Source organism: Scophthalmus maximus, chromosome 4 (assembly GCF_022379125.1).
Source record: "Scophthalmus maximus strain ysfricsl-2021 chromosome 4, ASM2237912v1, whole genome shotgun sequence".
Lineage (NCBI taxonomy): Eukaryota > Metazoa > Chordata > Actinopteri > Pleuronectiformes > Scophthalmidae > Scophthalmus > Scophthalmus maximus.
Window position 1 is genome coordinate 22,146,593 of NC_061518.1, and position 19,308 is coordinate 22,165,900.

At 44.0% G+C, this 19,308-nt stretch overlaps 1 protein-coding gene across 6 annotated transcripts in view; it reads left to right on the top strand.

Annotated features, from left to right (window-relative positions):
- Positions 1-19,308, top strand: part of LOC118302802 (A-kinase anchor protein 13) — a 98,848-nt gene that overhangs the window by 40,439 nt on the left and 39,101 nt on the right. For all 6 annotated transcript variants that reach the window (XM_035629245.2, XM_035629247.2, XM_035629249.2 and 3 more), the window contains exons 9-10: positions 244-329; positions 11,725-11,779. In XM_035629245.2, the coding sequence (XP_035485138.2) occupies positions 244-329; positions 11,725-11,779 (141 nt within the window). The remainder of the gene's footprint in view (positions 1-243; positions 330-11,724; positions 11,780-19,308) is intronic.

Consider the following 19,308-nt stretch of genomic DNA (forward strand, 5'->3'; position numbering starts at 1 on the left):
TGACATATTCACTTACATTCAAGTGGTTGTTTTCCCTTTTTCCAGGAAAGTTTTTAGTTGTAAATAAAAAAGGAATAAACTAAAGCTGCCACATCATTATTGTGCACCGTCTATCTCATCAGTGTATCCGCAGTGACGATAGACAAGTCTCAGTTCCTTTCACTCTGAACTCTTGTTATTGATTCCTGCACATGGAGGCTTTGCCTTTGAGTTGATTGCATTGTGTTGTGTGCATTTCTCCAGAGGTTGATGTCATCAAGACTGAAGACGCCGTAATCGCTGCAGGGAATGAAGAAAATGACACCGCAGAGGAAACCGACTTCTCCACGGTAAGCTTAAAGTCCCCGCTGTGGCTGTCAGCTATCAAACTCTGCTTTGTTGTCAACGCAGGTTGGATTAAGACGAGCCCAAGGTGAGTCATTGTTAGCGAAAGCCTGGAAACACCTCTTTGCTATGAAGATGTGAACAAAGAGTAACCAGTTCCTGAGCTGGTACATGACCTCGGGCAAAATGTGGCCTGAATCCAAAGTTGAACATACCTCTTTTTTTTCTAGTTTTATTTTATTTTTTTTACAGTAGATGTCAAAATGTCTGCTGTGACAAAGGTTTGCGAATCGGAAGCAACAAGATTTGTCTGACGCTATCAAGGCAATCGAGACTCGGGTTAGCAAGGTGAACTCGGAGCAAGCAATCAAGCATACAGCACAAGAAGGAAACAGGTTCATGCTCATCAAACAAACATGTCAGTCAAATCCACCGTATGAAAAACAGAACATTCATTGTAAATATAGTGGAAAAAAAGTCTGGCAGGTAAGACAACGTAAAAAAAAAAAATTATATCCAAATCCACTACAGAACAAATACGTACATCTCGTCGCACATTTCAATTTTTTGAACATCCATCTCCCCATCCCCATTTATCAAAAAATTATACCAACAAAATTAAAAAGTGGTGGAATACAGATGAATTCCTGTGGTACACAAAACCATAAATTAGATTAATATTTAGCAGGGATTTTTTTCAGACCGATGCAGTGAATAATACACGTTGAGTGCGCTACAAGTTCACAGTTGCCGTCTACGTGGCTGCATGTTTTCAAGAACAAGTTCTCGGCGTCCTCACAGTCTGATTGCCTCTCGTGTATAAATTCCAGTGTCGGACATGGGTTTAATCCAGTGCTCACATGATGAGGGTGTGACCGTTTTCCTTTGTGTGATAATTAGATTATTTACGCATCCCGTTAGCTTGGCCAGTTGGCACCAAGGATCGAAATAGCCATGCGCCTGTAGATATGGGGGAAAGGGTGAACCCGCCTGTTCCATGTTCACAACAGAATATAATGGCGATATGCATGAAAATAAACATGTGAATCATGGCCAGTTAAAGTCAACTGGGCTCCTTTGACACTCCTAGAAACTGTGGATTCTGTTTTAGGCCTTCCACAACGTCAGGTACTTCACCGTGTGATATGTACCTTGAGTATACACAGGCCATTGTTATGGAAGGATTGTATTTGCCCCTGCTCAAACATTAAAAAAGAAATTGCGTCTTAATATAAATATTGAATTCTTTTTGTGGCAGGAATCACAAAATAGTTCAAGTAAAGAAAAAAGTAGTTAAAGATTGTGTGGGAGAAGAGAGGGAAGGATTTGCTCCCAAGGAGCTTGAGGGATTTGTAGGAAGTTGAGGAAGAAAGCTGTCTGGAACACTCTCCCCTCTGAGTAAAAGCTTTCAATTTCAAGACTTGCAGCTTAGTCAGCATTCTTTTTCTTGTAATTTTGGTTAGTGCAATCATTCAACATGGAATACATTACCTGCCGGAGTGTCCTTAAGGGTGACCTCTACGTTTGCTTTACCATTAAATCCGATGGACTGTCCCGCCTCATCCAAAAGGGGAAGTCATGTTTTGCAGTTCATTTTCTCCCTCTGCCGCTGAAGCACATGGATGTGATCTTCAGCAGCCGGGACTTTACTCTCAAATGTTGCTGACTGACGGATTCCTCAGCAGCCGTAGACTGGAGAGGCTCGGCTTATTCCTGGGTTGCGGTCTGGGTCCGTGGCTTGTTCTGAATGCCAGATGTTTTGACTGCAGGGGGACGTACAGGCCGCGTGCAGCGCGGCGCTGTTGCCAGCAGAGGGCAATGTAGCACCAGCCGCGTCTCCGGAGCTTTTTTCCCCCCTCTTGACCACAGTGAGAATGTGATGACCTGCATTTTGATTCCTGTTGAAATCTGCTGTACTATCTGTGAGCAGGCAATTTTTAAGGCGTGCCAGTGTTAAGCAAACTGTAGAAGGAGTTCAAAAGAAGAATGCCTCATCAGAACTTCTTTTCTTTCGCATGTTTGTTCGAGCTGTGTTAATATTTAGACACGCCGTGTGTGATTGCTAGAATTGTTAATACTTTTAGAGCTGATTTGGAATAGTTGTTCTCAGTATTAACTATCACTATATCCATGTTCATGTGAAACAATTTGAAAAATTATATAATGCAAATAAAACTCTATATAGTTGTATATACGACAGGGAATAACATTGACTGGATAACAGAATCTAACTGACAGCCACAACAACTAGCTGCCTGCTATGACATGTAAGGTTAATTAAGTAATTAAAATCACAAAGAGTGTGTTGATGTTTTGACAAGATGTAAGCCGTCCAGACGGCAGATAATTTAGTCCTGGATGATTCACCAGGCGAGGCGTCTGCATTTCATATTTTTTGCAGTACGAGTATAACTTGTAGTCAGCGAGTGAACACAGCTCCAACATTCTTTTAAAATCGCACACCATGAGAGCAGAATTACACGGTTTTCAACTGCAGCTGTGAGTCCTGTCGGTGGGCCAAAGAGTGCAAACACCCAAAACACGAGCGTGAGTTTGATTTAAGTTATTCAAATTATTTTTGATTTGCAGATGGGATTCATATACACATGTGCAAGGGGGGTCGTAGCAAACCTCCATCACTGTACGAGAGGAAAGCAATCGTCCAGTGAAATGTGCTGCAGTCGAGGACTGTGCAGTAAACACATGTGGCCACTGATGTTGCAGTTATTTATGTGGGGAGTGGCTGCGCGCACAGTCTTGTTGTGTAACAAGGCTATGGGCAGCTGTAGCCTTGGAGATGCCAGATGCATTTGAACTGCCATTTTGCAGTTTAGGTAAACAGCTTATCAAATGATTGAACTTCACAGCCAAGGGCGGGAAAGGGAGCCAAGACCAGGTGGCAACCAAGTGTGACGTCAGCCATTGGTTTGCGAACCCGCCGCTTTGAAGCCTCGAGTTTAGTATCTTAGTTACCCGGAGTAACCACGTTTGGAGGATCTTTGGCGTGGGTCTGACTGAGGGCTTGTCCATTACAGTACACCTGCAACCACGCACAGCTATTGGACAGTACTAGCTGTCAATCACGCTGTATCCGAGCCCCAATGCATACCTTGCTGTATCGTCTATTTGGACTCTGAATGGGAAGAATCATTTACAAAATGAACATCATGCTGTATTGAAGCTAGACATTGGAAAATGTTTTCCGACGTTATCAATCAAGTGAGAAGTTTAGTAATTTCCTTACAGACTTCTATAGAAATGTACTACTTTCAGCCACATCCTCATTGGCAACACTCTATGGACCCGGTGACTACGTCCATTTTGTCGATTGCCTAGACCTTATAGAGTGAGGGCATTTTGGCTGGTCCTCATTTGTTTGAGGCTCAGGGCTTGATTGTAAAGTTAGGTTTAGGTCAGGGTGAGGGGCTAGTGAATGGATTATGCCAATGAATGTCCCCACTAAGATTGATGCACAGGTGTGTGTGTGTGTGTGTGTGTGTGTGTGTGTGTGTGTGTGTGTGTGTGTGTGTGTGTGTGTGTGTGTGTGTGTGTGTGTGTGTGTGTGTGTGTGTGTGTGTGTGTGTGTGTGTGTGTGTGTGTGTGTGTGTGTGTGTTTATGCGCGTGTTTATGCGCGTTGGCATATGATGATACATGATTCACAATGTGAAAAGATGGAATAAGACAAGTCGTGAAGCTGTTTGAGGTAAATGGGCTCCATTTACTTTCCTGGCTGTACACTAAAAACTATCGCAGAGAGATATAGAGATAACTTTCTCATCCCACCAAACAGCAGTTTGTATTCAAGGTTTATACTTTCCGTTCAAACACTGTGGCCGATTTGGTTCAGCAGATTGATCGCGGTGTCTCCCTGAACTATGAAACACCTGGTACTCTGCGAAGGTCAGCATTTTGATTAGAGAAGGGTTTGATTTGTTTGAGGCTGCAGGGATTCACGCCCCGGTGATATTGGCCAGCTGTGGCCAGGACCCGATGTCAAAGCAGATTCTCCTGTCCGTGACTTCCCACAAACTCCAGGGACCAACCGCACGCTAACATGGATGTAAACGTCGTCCCCGAGGTGTGAGGGCTGTCTCTTTAACCCAGGAGTGTATGAGGGACATGGTGTGGATACTAATGGATAATAGAATTTTCTAATTCATCTGTGTGAATAAAATAATTTCCATGCTTTATACATATAATATTTTTTTTATATATATAATGACAACCTGACAACCAAGACATCTGATGGATGACAACACTAAATGATTTAGTAAACTCTTGTGCAGCTAAGTAACATTTACACAGCTAATACAGTTTACCATCACTTAGAATTTTGAATTTTTTATGTGTATTTGCAAAGAAATGCCACACACACGCACGCTCACATGCATACACACACACACACACACACACACACACACACACACACACACTTGCATATCCATATGTGTAACTATATATGTGTGTGTGTGTGTGTGTATATATATATATATATATATATATATATATATACATGTATATATATATGTGTGTGTGTATATATATATATATATATATATATATGTGTGTCTGTAGTATTGTTATATTGATTTCAATCATATCAGCTGGAGCAGAACACGATATATCATGCTCGCAAAACGTTAGAATTGTGCTGTGAATAAACTTCTGCCTCTGGATCAATATACTAGTCAGATCCCTATTTAAAAAAAAAAAAAAAAAAAAAAAGTCATCACCAGAATGCTCCTCCTCAATGCGGCCTAAAGTATATCCTCATCCAGCAGGGGGTGTTGAATCTCAACGCCATAAATTGTCGAGATTGAATCATACTAACCGGGGTAATAATGCCCTCCTTGTCATCGGTCATCATGTGACAATGTAGTACTTTGGGTGGCTGATTCAGATGATGAGGGAGCGACATTCACAGCCTCGTGTAGACAGAGAAGGAGAAAGAGATCAATGCAGGAAGAGACGGCAGAGCCATGAGTCAGACAGAGTAAGGAGAGAAGTTCAGAGGCGGCTGAGGAAAGGAAAAGAGAGGGAGGGAAGAAGAGAAGGAGGGAGGGAGGGAGCAGAGCTGGAGTCTGGTAGAGGGCTGCTTCTGCAGCCAGATGTGAAGTTTAGCAGGCAGCTTCAGCCCTCCTCAGCGGCGTTTCCCCTGGATATTAACCTTCCCTTCGGTAGATCTACTCTGGATGTTTAAAGGAAAATGTACGAACGGCACAAGCGGAGGTACAGTCTGTGTGCCAAAGGAGAGAGAGCCGTAGACGTGGTTTTGATAAAGGTAGGCTCCCTGTCCGCACTTTTTTCGAAAAAGTTGTTTGTTGCTGCAATGTAGAGCTACTGCTAATAACAGTCATTTGGGCAGAAGCGCTGAAGGAGAAGGAGAGGCTCTGAAAACAGTTGTTGAAGTGCCGCGAACGAACAAAAAGTAATGGCAAAGGCAATAGTATAGAGAAGGACTGAAATGCTAAAAGTGAACCAGATGAAAGAAAAATGACGTTATTATATTGAATTAAGTCAATTAAGGTGCATTTCATGAAGTGTTTCCGCAGCTCTTGCAACCTCACAGGTTGTTTTGATGGTTCGGATCACACTTCTTCTTAAAAGCTGTTCTTTCTTCTTTCTTAGTCGAAACATAATCATAACTGCCACAGAAGTGCTCCAGTGTGCTGTGGAAAAACCTGCAGTCATCTACCAGGCCTGTTGCGACTGTTTCTTTTTTTCCTGCGTTGCACCACTATCAACAACCATGATTGCATGGTTGTTGATCTCGGCCCTCTAGACACAGAGTGCTGATTATTTTGGGGTGGGGTGTGTTTTTCTTTTTCTTTTTTTCTCTCTTCTCTCTCTGCAAGGCTATGCTGTAAGCGACACCGCGACAGATGCCTGCACTCCGTCCATCTCTGTGGAATAACTGTGTATGGAACTTAATGAGGCTCGGACAGTTTAAGGCCTTTCTGGGGGTCATTTGGTCCAGGACAGTGAAGACCTGTCTGACAAACTCTAATAAAACTAAAAGAGAATATATAAAGGCCGCTGATGATCTTAAAATGACTTGTCACACTGCAAAGTTAGTACCTCCGTCTCCCTCAAAGGTCCTGTTACTGTACCATAAAGTTCTGTGTCAAATCATTTGAACTGGCCGTTTGATGAAACCTTTCTAAATGGGATCTTTATAGTGCCCAAGCAGTTGTGCTATTTAAAGCTCAAGTGGCAGGTTCCCTGCTCTATACATACACAGACCCTTGGCAACATTTTGGCATTTTATTTTGGTTGTATAGTAGGACAGCAGCTAATTTCTGTTGGTTGTAGGTTTTTGAGTAGTAAGACGGTGAATCCCGTTGGTGTCATATTCAAAGATATAAACAATAAAAGAGACAAAACTTGATATTATCCAACTGCCATCAACTAAACTAGACCGGATAGATTTTATTCAAACTGAGCCAATGACTCAAAACTACAACATTTCCTGTCGCTTGATGACAGTTAACTATGACCTAAAAGTAATAAACACAGACTGAAAACTGGACTCTTGGATATAATGTATAAACTAAACAATGTACAGTAGACGTTTGACATGTCCTCCAACACTTTGACCATCACACCGTCAGCTGAATTTGACATCTACACGTAGGATCAGAGCAGACTGGGAGGCACGGAGAGGAAAATATGTATGAAGTGGGTCGCCCTGGTTTATGTAACACCTCTCTTTAGTCTATTGTCACTTTCTAAACTTGCTCCTGATGTCAGCTCCTATTTTCACCCGAGAGGGTGACATAGCAAGGATGTGCGTGCGTGCGTGCGTGTGTGTGTGCGCGTGTGTGCGCGTGTGTGCGCGTGTGTGCGCGTGTGTGTGTGCGTGTGTGTGTGAGAGAGGGGAAGAGGGAAAGTTAGAGAGATGCGATGGTGTGGGAAAAAAGGCAGCATCGGTCTAACGGTTTCCTCTGGCCTCAGATGGAAACAGGCATTTGGCCAAATGACTTCATTCCAACCAGCGTTTCACATCCCAGCATCTCTCCTGGCCTTGAGTCACAAAACACATCATTACTCCACCAAGAACAGTAACTGAGAATGAACCAAAACTAACCAGCGCCGTGTTACCGTGTATTTACGGGCGCATGTGGTTTTAGCACATAGATGGCAAAACAACACATCTCCAAAATAACACCCCCCTCCCTTTAGCTCATTTCTAACATTCTCAATTGTTTCATTGTCACAGAAATAGTTTGAGGAATAGTCTGGAGTAGAAATGCAACCGTCTCTGACTCTTGACCCCCCCTTGCTCGTAGCACTGGTTGTTTTTCTGTCGATCTCAGAAGAAATCAGTCTGACTAAAACAGTCCAAGCGTTCTGTTGTTCACAAAAGCCAGAGGACCTTGATTTCAGTTTTCCCCCAAGCTGAAATGTTCCACTGCCAAAACTCTCTCCCTGTCAGTTCCACTCGTGCGCCATTCTGCGGTTGCCTGTGACCTCTGACCTCTCTGTGAAGGAAGGCCAACGGAAAGGATTTCGCTAGAAGAACTAAAATGTAAAATCCACAACAAAATCTCCGCATCAGTCGGGTCGTTTTACTGGCTGGTGACGTGTTTGCTTGTGTCCTGCTCTAAGTGTTCGGGGGGGTTGAATTCAGAACAGTGTCCAATGTGCCACAGAGAATAGGTTTCGTCCTCAGGTCTGCCACCAGCTGCCCTCAGGGATCACACTGGGAATTACATACCTGGCGAGAAGATTCAGTCATTCATTCCGCCACGGCATCCTCGAATGCTGCAGAGCCTCGCTGGCCGCCTGCCTGCCTGCCTGTTTAGAAACCAGGCAGCGGTCCAAGTCCTGCCTGCCCCGGCATACACTCACACTAGCCTGCCTTTTTTTAAATTTTTAAACCAGATGTGTTTTTACTGGGTACAGTTTGGAGTCCCCCGACACTACAAATATGCACTGGGCTGCTCTGAATTCAGGATACCAGTTTTCGGAGGAGGCTGTTCTGGCTGGAACCCTTGCTCGGCGAACACCTTTATGCCTCTTGGTTTGTATTCGACAAGACACATTTGTCAACTCAAGCTCTGACTGTGTCTTCAACCCCATCCCCCCCCCCCCCTGTATCTATGGTGAAGAGTTCTGATTTGAAAGGAGAAGTTGATTGAAATTAGGGAGGCTTCTGTTCAGTACAGACTGAGCGGGTTTATTTCATTCCTCCGTCCTGCGGTCAACATTTATCCTTTCCGCTAACAAATACGAGCTGCAACACACGACGTACACGTGTAAAATGCATTACTTCCTTTATTAGCAGGTACTTCTGCATAATAGTACATCCACACTCTCTACTAGAAGCACCCACTTCATCTTCGTCTCATACCTTGGAGTTCAATCCATTGTATAATCAGTGCCAATACACACTGGGGCCGTTCTGCTGCTCCTTGGTGGGTAAACAGCCTATGAACAAACTCAAAGCTGCTGTTTCCTTTACTTTGGCTTCAGTCTGTATTTCGTTCCCCTTCCTTTGTTTCTGTTTGAAGTCCTGCTGTCACTGCTGTCCTCCTGTAGCCTTTTGTAATTCGTGGCAATCACTGGCAATCTATTCAGATTTTGGAGCAGAATCTGTGCAGGCATTTCTAGGTGTGTGTGTGTGTGTGTGTGGTGTGTGTGGTGTGTGTGTGTGTGTGCGTGTGTGTGTGTGTGTGTGTGTGTTTATCTGGTGTGTACCAGCGCCCTCTGTGACCAGCTAATCTTTCCTCGTCAGCGTGTTTGTTCTCTCTGTGGGCCCGGTTTGATATCCGAGCACAGCTGTGAGAAAAGGGGGGAAAAAGCCTGTGTGTGCTGTCTGTGCATGTATGTGCCTGTGGGGGATTTGTGCATGTGAGGCTTGATGAGTGAAGTAAAGGAGCACGAGTGAGAGTGTGTGTGTGTGTGTGTGTGTGTGTGTGTGTGTGTGTGTGTGTGTGTGTGTGTGTGTGTGTGTGTGTGTGTGTGTGTGTGTGTGTGTGTGTGTGTGTGTGTGTGTGTGTGTGTGTGTGTGTGTGTGTGTGTGTGTGTGTGTGTGTGTGTGTGTGTGTGTGTGTGTGTTCTGAGCACGCATGCAACACTGTTGGCTGATGCAGGAGCATGTGCACGCTGCCAGTTGGTATGTAAGTAGTTGTCAGTGCGTTTGTGGTAATGCAGAAGTGTATGATCACAGTGGGTGCTTTGACGCGCGCACACGCACAGCGCCACTCCCAGCTAGGACAACCGAGCTCAGTGTTTCTCTGACTCTCAGCTGGCTTGACTATAATCTGCACTGGGACAGTTGAGGGTTAGTTGTTAAGAAATTGTTCAGCCCCTTCACCCCCAAAGGATGGGGGTGTAGTCCAGTTTGAACGTCTTTTCCTCTTTTTATCCGTTTTGGGAAACTATCTCATAGTGCGTTGGTGGGCAATTTTAATCCCACACGGGAATGGCGACCTCTCACAATGAGACGGTAACTGCAGAATGTAAACACATTTAAAGGCCGTCATAGAAGATGCCGTCCATGAATTTGAATCGAGGGGCCTGATGTAATGAAAATCTTAATTATAACATTCAAAGCTTCAAGCAAGGAGAAATGCTAAACATTTTTCTGGTTCCAGCTTCTCAGATGTGAGCATTTTCTGCTTTTATGAATGAAGATGGAATATATTTAGATCTTGGACTGCTGTGTGTCGGGAAAACAGTCAAAGTACCTGAGTTCTGGGGCAATTGTGAAGGGCATTTTTTAGACTACCCATGACAACCCAATCCACTGTATTTGTGTTCTTGACAGAGATGGGGTCTGACATATAACCCCATGCCACAACTTTTGAAGAACATACATTTTAATTAGTGAGCTTTAAAAGGTGCTGTTTGGCAGATTTCCCCTGTTTCTCTTAGCTTCTATAGGCTTTGTGCTCAGTAAGCTATTGTCTCCTGCTTCATATTGAACAGACAGATATCAGAGCGATCAAACCTCTCATCTGGCTCTCACCAGAGAAAGCAAACAAGGGGTATTTCCCTATAGGTCAGACGAATCCTTTAAAGTCATTATTTGCTCCATCGTTTTGTGTTACATCGCCTACTTCGCTCGCCTTTTTCGCATTCAGTCAGAAGGCTGAACGCTGAGTGCATCTCTTGAAATTTTCATACAGCATTTATTGTTTTCACATGACAACCTTTCGCCGTGTAAAAAGGTTGACGTTGCCGTGCTGAACTTTGCTGAACGGGAGGATCGTTCACAACCTGCGCCCTGATGAACGCCGCTCCCCAGAGTCTTCTTTTGGACACAAGGTCGTGGCCTTTGGATTAGTGGCATGTTTATACTACGTCTGGAGGTTCCTAAGCACACAGCCAAGTTTAAAGGGCTGCGCTAAAGCCTGTTGATCTGAGCCAGGCTTGACCTGGGTTTACTGGGGTTGGGAGTTAAATGGGAAGAATTAAGGAGGGGTGAAAACAAGCTACAGTAGCTGAATGGAAAGGAGCGAGCCCCTGATAGGACAGACCATAAACGTCCTGCAGTTCAGAAAAATCACTCGAGCCCCGAAAAACAAACCCGTGTTTTTCAGCCGACGAGGCCTTTGTGATGTAGGGTCTCTGGTGAAGAGCTCGGTGCTGGCAATCTGGCTTTGTTAATAGATTATTTATTCAGTCGGTTTGTATGAGAGACACATTCAAAGTCAAAGCTCATCATCTTTATCTGCGTCTCATTGATGGAGCTCATTAAAACACAATGCGCTCCTCTGAGTCTGTGTAAGCTTCACATCCAGAGCTGTCAGTCACGTCTGCACAGCTTCGGCCAAACTGTCGAAGCTTTTGTGTTGCCTGCGAAGAGGAACGGGGGCTGTGGCTTTTGTAGCTGAAACCAGCGCACGCACACAAAGACACACACACACACACACACACACACACACATACACACACACGGTCGGACACACACACACACACACACACACACATACACGGACGGACACACACACACACGGACAGACACACACACACACACACACACACACACACACACACACACTAAGCTGTTTTATAGACATTCAGACCACAGAGGAAGCAGAGCCCCAGCGTTGTGTGTTTAATGCCAGCCACAGATCTCTGACAGGCTGCGTGTGTGTGAAGGTGTGTGTGTGTTTGTGTGTCAGTGCGTTTGAGTCGGTGTCAGTGGGACTGTTAGTTCTGAAGGCTGAAAACGGGCCAAAGTCAGATATTTGCAAACAGTTCCTCTAGGAGATGGGGCCGGCGTGTAGCTACTAAATCCTCCGGGTGCTCTTAAGCCTGCCTTTATAAAGAGTGTCTTACCGTTGCCTCTCGTCCTGTGTGCGAGAGCAACACTTTCCGAACAGACACGTCGACTGGGTGACAGTCACATGTTGCCGAGGCTGATTCAGTGTCTTCCTGTTTCTCCGCAGATCCACCGAGATAGAGAGGCGTCGTTCCCTCAGCCCTGCAGCTCTCAGCACTCAGGTAAGAGCCATCGCTGGCCACTGTTGATCCAAACCCGCTGGTCTCAGTGGTCTTGTGAATTCAAATAGCTTTGCTCTGCGCTTTGTTTAGTTTTTTTCAATTTCAGATGATTCATGTATGTTGCTATAAGCGGCACTGCAAGGTTACTCTCCCATCAGTGACAAATGTGTTGCACTGGGTCATTCAGGCATTAATGTTAATGGACGATGTTTATGTCCCTTGTCTCAAGAAGCCCATTTGTTTGAAGTGATGGCAAATTAACGTTTTGGCCTGTTGACTCCTCGAGTGGTCTGGTTGAATGCCACTGACTCGGAAGCGAAGACACTCGTCGTTTGAGCGTCTGCGTTTTGACGAGAGCCTTTTTTGTTGTTCATGTTGGATTCAATACTGTAGCTCATCAGTCTCTGTCTGCCAGTTATTTTCTACTCAAAAGAGAATATTCGTCTGAAACCCCAAGTTAAGACGAAATGGCTGATTTTGTTGTTAGATATTGTTTTATTTTGGAGCTATAAAACCTCTGATTATGCTTCTCTGCTGCTATTAAAGATTTGACCGTTTGGCCAGCCTCATGCCAAAGAATTCCAAGTATTCACACAACTTTGCAAACGCGACATCTATAGTCATCTATGCTTCTCTCTGTGGAGCTTTCAAGCCTTTTGTCGACAGTTGAGTTGTTGGTTGGATGGTAAATTGGCTTAGAAATTTGTAAGGCGCGACACGTGGCAGTGCTGTAACGGTGATGGAAAACTGACTTTCAAAAAGTAGTTTGCTGACACTTGTTGGACTAGTTGGAGCTGAATTATTAATTTTTTTGGTGCTGGCTTGTTTTGATTTAGTTTTGCCTGCTTAACTGTAGTTGAACGTTTGAATACGTACACAGATGGAGGAGAGTGAAATGTGTATGATACTTTACTGATTGGGGCCAGTGGTTTCCCAGCACTGTACACCATTGAAAAACTGTGATGGCAGAACATAGTTTAGTAGATACATAAGAGTATACAATATGTATCAGTAAATAGAGAGGGTTGTCTGCACAATGTTTAACTATGATCGGCACTGTAAAGCAAAGTGTTAATGAGCTGAACTCTGATTTGTATTGTTCGTACATCATGCTCAGGCTGCAGGAACACAAGGGGATGCGGATGCTCGCCATAAGCATCTCATTGATTTGAGTCATTTTTTTGCCAAACAGCACAGGCTGGAAAAGTTGGTGGAGCTCCAGTTGACCCTTTTTGTATATCACTTGCCCCTCCGGAGTTTTTGGACGTGACCCAGTACATGTAACAGAGCTAATTAACGCTAGTGCCAGTGGAGTCACAGAGAACCAGCAGGATGAACGGTAGAAACCATGTGGTAAGAGGTGTGATCTTCATAGCTCAGCTCAAAAGTAGATTTCTCATAATTAAACATATGCATACGTTGTCTTGGCTTATTTCTTACTAGCATGATGTCTTCAGCCCAATTTAATTTAGATTTGAGCTCCGTTTCTTTTTTATTCATCCCTCTTCTGCTGTTCTTCAAACGTCTTTCAACATGTCAGAAATGTACGAGCAAGACTGATGCAAGTCTTGCTCTATTCTTTTATGATGAATATAAATGAATAGTACTAGGTGAGCAGACTGGGAGATCACCTCAGTCTTTAGGTTTTTTTTATCCTCTGGGGACCATGAACGTGTGTCCGTTCTCATGTCTATCCATTCAATTCATTGACGTTTCACTCTGGACCAAAGTAATTGACCGACTGACCAACTGACAGACGTTTCCATTCCCACGGCCTCTCTGCTCGTGTGGCTACAGGAGAAGTGTCATCACAGCAAACAGCTGATAGTTGCCACTGCAGCTGTGAACACATTTCTGTCAGTGTAGGGGGAGCGACTCTAAAGAGAAACCTCAATGTGAGAAATTTTCGATGTTGACGCATACTAGGGATGAGCTATGGCAAGATGAGGAAAAAGGGAATGGTTCACCTCCATGAGATGAGTATGTCGACAGGGACCAGACTCAATAAAAAGAGACCAGCAGATCGATGAGCTGGATCAGACTGAGAACAAACTGCCTTTTATCGCTGTGGAAAAGGGATGACACATCCGTCTGCCAGGTGGAGAGAAAGAGGGAAAGAATGGACTGGAATCGACGAAATGAAGAAATAAAAAAAGGGAAATAAAGGAAACACAAGGTGGAAAGAGAGAGATAAGCAAAGAAAAGACAGGAGTGTCAAACGGAAGTAAAATGTAAGGGTGAGTGAGGGGGGGATTTCCTGTGCAGCACTAAACCCATCCATCTCTCTCTCTCTCTCTCTCTCTCTCTCTCTCTCTCTCTCTCTCTCTCTCTCTCTGTTCTTTTATTGAGGGTGTATTAACAGACAGTAACCACAGCAGGACACTTGCTGTTTGTAAAAGTCTAGTCCACCATCCACTGGTGAGCTCAATAAACGCTACATTTTTAAAGTTGTATCTGAAATCATTTCCTGATTTACTTGAAGTGGAAATAGTCCACGTCCCCACCTCGATCACATCCAAGTGGTATTAATGTTGTCGCAGTAATGTACAGTAGGTGACCCCTAAACGTTTCATCGAGCACCGTCATCAGATCAAATTTCACTTTGTATATCACTGGTTTATCGACACAAATCTGCAAACCTAATGACATTCCCGGCAGTCTCTGCTCTACTTTGTTGTTTATGCTCGTCAACAAACATTAGCTTGCTAATATGCTTAACTGAAGTTGTAGACTCAGACTCAATAGTGAATTAGTGAACGGTGGAACGTACTGCAGACATGATCTAAACAATTCAGACTCCAAAACTCCAGATTAGGGGTCGACCGATAACCGATATTTGAAAACGACATTTGTCTGCAGTAAAAAAAGTTTTGAATAATAAAAACTCTTAACACAAAACTTTGTTGAAATTCCTTAAAGGATATCTTTAATTCACAGAACCTTTCAACATGACCTTAACACAAAAAGTGCAGGAAAGCTATCGGCAGCATTATTATGGAGTTGAACACACAAACACACTTGGACGGGACATTGCTAAAGGCCAGGGAGTCGTGACTGCGGCTGCATCAGAGTCAAATTAGCACATTCAAAAATTGAACTATCTTATCGGCAAATCGGCTTAAAACATGGCAGATACCGTTATTCATAGATATGTCGAATATCGGCATTGATAATCGGCCCGGCAGATAATCGGTCGAACCCTACTCCAGATGATACTAGTTGGTTATATGACATTTATCCAGAAGTGAGGTAGGAGGTTGGGGGTATTGACCTCCTTCTGTCAAAAGTCTCAGTGAACGGGCTGACTCAGGAGAAATGAGTCAGCCCAGAGACCACAGCGGTACTCTGCTGGAGGGTTATTGGTCAATATGTTACCATGTTGTGTGGCCAATTGTTTCTTGAATGTTTTCTGTATATATCAAAAGTTTAAAAAAAATACTATGCAGATAAAAACAGCAGCAATTGATCCAGGAGTTTGTGCAAAACGTCAGCCTGGGGACTGAATACATCACTTTAAACTGACAGGCTCACAAACAAACCAACAGTGAAGATGAGTGCAGAACACGGTTTGTGATTTAGGACGGACCTGGACCAGCATCCCATGGTTAATGTTTTGTGGAAAAGGCCACAGCTCTGCCCGGCTGCCTGCGGTTTCTCTAGTCGGAGTCATGCTGCTGCTGCACACTGCTGTTTGTTATGTTGCATATTACATTTGTCGTGGGTGAAGCCGTGTTTTTGCTCGGACTCAATTCAGAAACCCTTATTTACGTAGAAGGAGGCATGTTGGGCGTGCCTCGGGTTCTAGGCAAAAGTAATACAGCGAGGAAGACAAAGATATAGGACGGTGGTAAATGGTGGTTTTTACACGTATCAAAGCGAAGGTTGGAATAACAGTTTGGTGTCCGCTCTGAAATGTGTCCGAGGAAGACGGCAGAGGTTAGACTTTTATTTCAGTGAAAAACCAGAGGACTTTTCATAATGCATTTCCAAAGGTTTGTTTGGTTGTTTTGCTTTGTGAATGTATGTCGCTCATACTAATGATTCTGCCCGTCTGCTGAAGGCCCTGCTCTGCCTCCTCAGGCTTCAGCTTAAACAAAAAAATAAGGTGTTGTTGGTTGCTCAGTATCTATCGAGCTCAGTCCCTGGTGGTTTCTGACAGACCGGCTGCTGCAGAGTTGTCATCATGTCCTGCACCCTGCGTGCTCTGCCCAGACGCCACAGAATGTTCCAGAAACGCTCCTGTTGGCGTGAAGACGTCTGACAATCTCCTGTGCGGCGCTCGTCCTATGTGAAGGGCTAACTCCGGACCCAATTTTCCAGACAATTCATGTTAGAAAACAGCTTAAATTAAATATAAGCTACTTTTCTTTTGTTGACCCCACTGGTCTCTCTAAGTAAAAAGTCAAATTGGTCTTTACGAAGAGAAAGAAGAAGAAAATAAGATATACACACACATTTCCTATTAGTTCATATAACCTCCTCGGTTTTGTGAAAGATTCACAGTAACTATCAACCTCAACCACCCACTGAGTCATCAGAGGACTTTACACCTGTCTCTCTCTCTCTCTCTGTCTGTCTGTCTGTCTCTCTCTGTCTGTCTGTCTTTCTCTCTCGCTCTCTCTGTGTGTGTGTGTGTGTGTGTGTGTGTGTGTGTGTGTGTGTGTGTGTGTGTGTGTGTGTGTGTGTGTGTGTGTGTGTGTGTGTGTGTGTGTGTGTGTGTGTGTGTGTGTGTGTGTGTGTGTGTGTGTGTGTGTGTGTGTGTGTGTGTGTGTGTGTGTGAGACAGCTGACAAAGCTCGCAGTCGCCTGCTAGTTTTGCTGGACAGCTGCGAGGTGGTTGAGTCCGGGAAAAACTCCCATCATCCACCACGGTCCCCACCACTTGTCACTCCCCCAACACACATACGCGTTCAAACACATTCACATTTCGTTATTCTCCATCCACGGAGGAACTAAGACAAAGATGGAGAACAAAGAGTAAAGTGTTTTTTGCGTTAACTCCCACTACCATCTTGGTACGCTCCACTATCTGCGGCACTCGCAGCCAAAGGTCAGTGTTGTTGGTTTTAGTTTATCGTGTTTGAAATGTGATGTTATTCACCATGACTTAAAGGAAACCTGCTTCTAATGAAGTCTTGAGGTAACAGCCCAATTTAATAAAACAACATTAAACGGGGGTGCACAGTGTTCAGTTATTATTTGACAGGCAGGACTGCAGCAATTAAACTTATGGCCTCTCTACTGCAGACATATATATATATAAACTGTTCCTTAGAGAGAACCACAGAAATGATCCTCTGCGTGTCACAATTTGGCCGATCGAGTCGTAGACCTGTACAGTGTGGGGACGCAGATATGGAGACGTCGTTTTCCAGAGCAAGACTTGGATTGTGGCACCTCTGAAGTCGAGCTCTGTAATTACAAATGATTGATGTTTTATACCATCAGTTCTCAAATCTGTGCAACACTGTGCAATTGGTTTTAACTCCAGAACAATGTAAACGGCTGATCAGTTCATCATCTCGGGTTAGGGCTCTGTTAGTTTGTGAAATTAACAATGTCTGGAAATGAAATCTAAAATGATTTTGTTGCAGGAAGTCCCCCTCCCCCTCCATGTTTCTGATCATTGGTGTAGCTTAACAAGTCACTGACTGAACACCTCCCCACTGCAAACCCACATCTCACCTCTTGACTCCCCCCCCCTTTGGCCTCTTCCTTCGCTGATTGGAGCTCATTTTGTCTCTTCATGTTTCGACCAGTCTCAGGATTCCCAGCGCACCTCTTTGTTATAGTCCATGCACGACATGGTAACACGATAGCTGATTATGAGCATCATTCAGGTCACCTAAGGTAGAACCTGCCCAGCTTCTTCAGGCTCCGACAACAACCAAAAAAGAGAAGAAGTTGAAGCGCCACAACCTGTGTTCGTTTGCCCTCAAAGAGTCTCAGCACCTAGTGGTCTCCCAGAGGCACGGAGATCCTGGTACGAATTGAACCTGCCGTGTTCTCAGAGAAATACAGGACAAGGAAATATATGGGTAGAGGGGAAAAAAAATAGATACGGTTTTATGTGTAATTGCTGATACTATCAATCAGGGGTGACTTATCTCGACTAACAGTATAAAAATGTACAGAGTGTTTTTAAGACAGGAAGGCTGCACAGATACTTCATCTTTTCTGTTATGTATCACCATGTCTCGTTTCTCCAGATTTATTTATTTTTGATCATGTCTATTTTGCAATTTGACCTGTTATATTCATCTAACAACACACAGTTCTGCTCGGCTTCAATTTTTCTTTACCAAACACATTTTGCCATATGGAAAACATCAACAACACTGACTTTTATCATGGAAAGGTCTGCTGCCACCTCTCTTGATGTCTCGAGATCAGACCTAATTAGTTTTGGCAATTGGAAAACTCTCATTCCACAATTCCTCAAATCTATAAATATTGATATTTTCAACCATCTCTACTAATGGTATTTTCAGTGGGAATGCCACACTGATCGATGAGCACTCTTGCTGTATTCGCACATATGCAGGATGCAGAAACTGAACTTCCTCTTGCTCACATGAGTGCAGGGAAGGCGAAAAATGTTCCTGAGGGATAAGAACAACTTCCGCTTTTTCTGGCAGAAAATAGACGTGAGAAGTGATGCACGATAACACACTCGGCGAATGATCTCATCCAGCTGTTCTTGGCCGCTGGGTACAGTCTTCCTCTTTTAGTTTGGTCTGGGATAATATCTGTACATGTCCTTACATGTGCAGAAAAATTGCGGCTGCCAAATCCTGTTGCAAAGGAAAGTGTTGTGCAGACGTGAGGGTTGATCGCTTATGTGGTAAGGCGGCTTTTAAAGAATATCTGAAATAGTGTGTGCAAACGTAAAAATGGCTCACGCTGAATAGGCGCTATGTGGTTTAAAAGCATCGGGTCTGATGAGGAGCACTGACTTGCTCTGTAGTCCAAGAGTTTACCACGGGAGAAGTCTTTTAAAGCTGCTTTTGTGTTTTGAAAATATTAAAATGTAATTTACTGCTGGCCACGATTCAGGTATGAAAGGGACCGTCTTTTTTGCAAATCAGCGTGGCTGGTGATTGCAGACTTCAAAGTGTCTGCGTGGCATTTCATACTGCTCTCCGCCGAACAACTGTTAACCTAAGTGTAAATTGCATCTAACTTATAGAAATGGCAAATAGAATATTCTGCAGAAATTCCTTTTCAAACATCAGTGTGCAGTCGGCCCCAAGGTTGCTACGCTATCGATGATGATTAACTCTCATTGAAAATAATAAAACATTTTGCTGTACTCGCTGTGGCATCAAAAACATTTTCAGCTGTCATTTTCCTCTAAGTGAGCTCTTCAGTTCGGCCCTTAGACCTTTTTGAGCACACAAAACCTTTCCCTCGCAGTTCAGCGCAGTGGGCTTCAGACAGGAGGACAGTTGGCCATTGATCCGCCCGGCTTTTCACACCTTCTCAAATTCCTACACTGATGTCTAACAGACCTGCTTGTGTTTGAGAGCA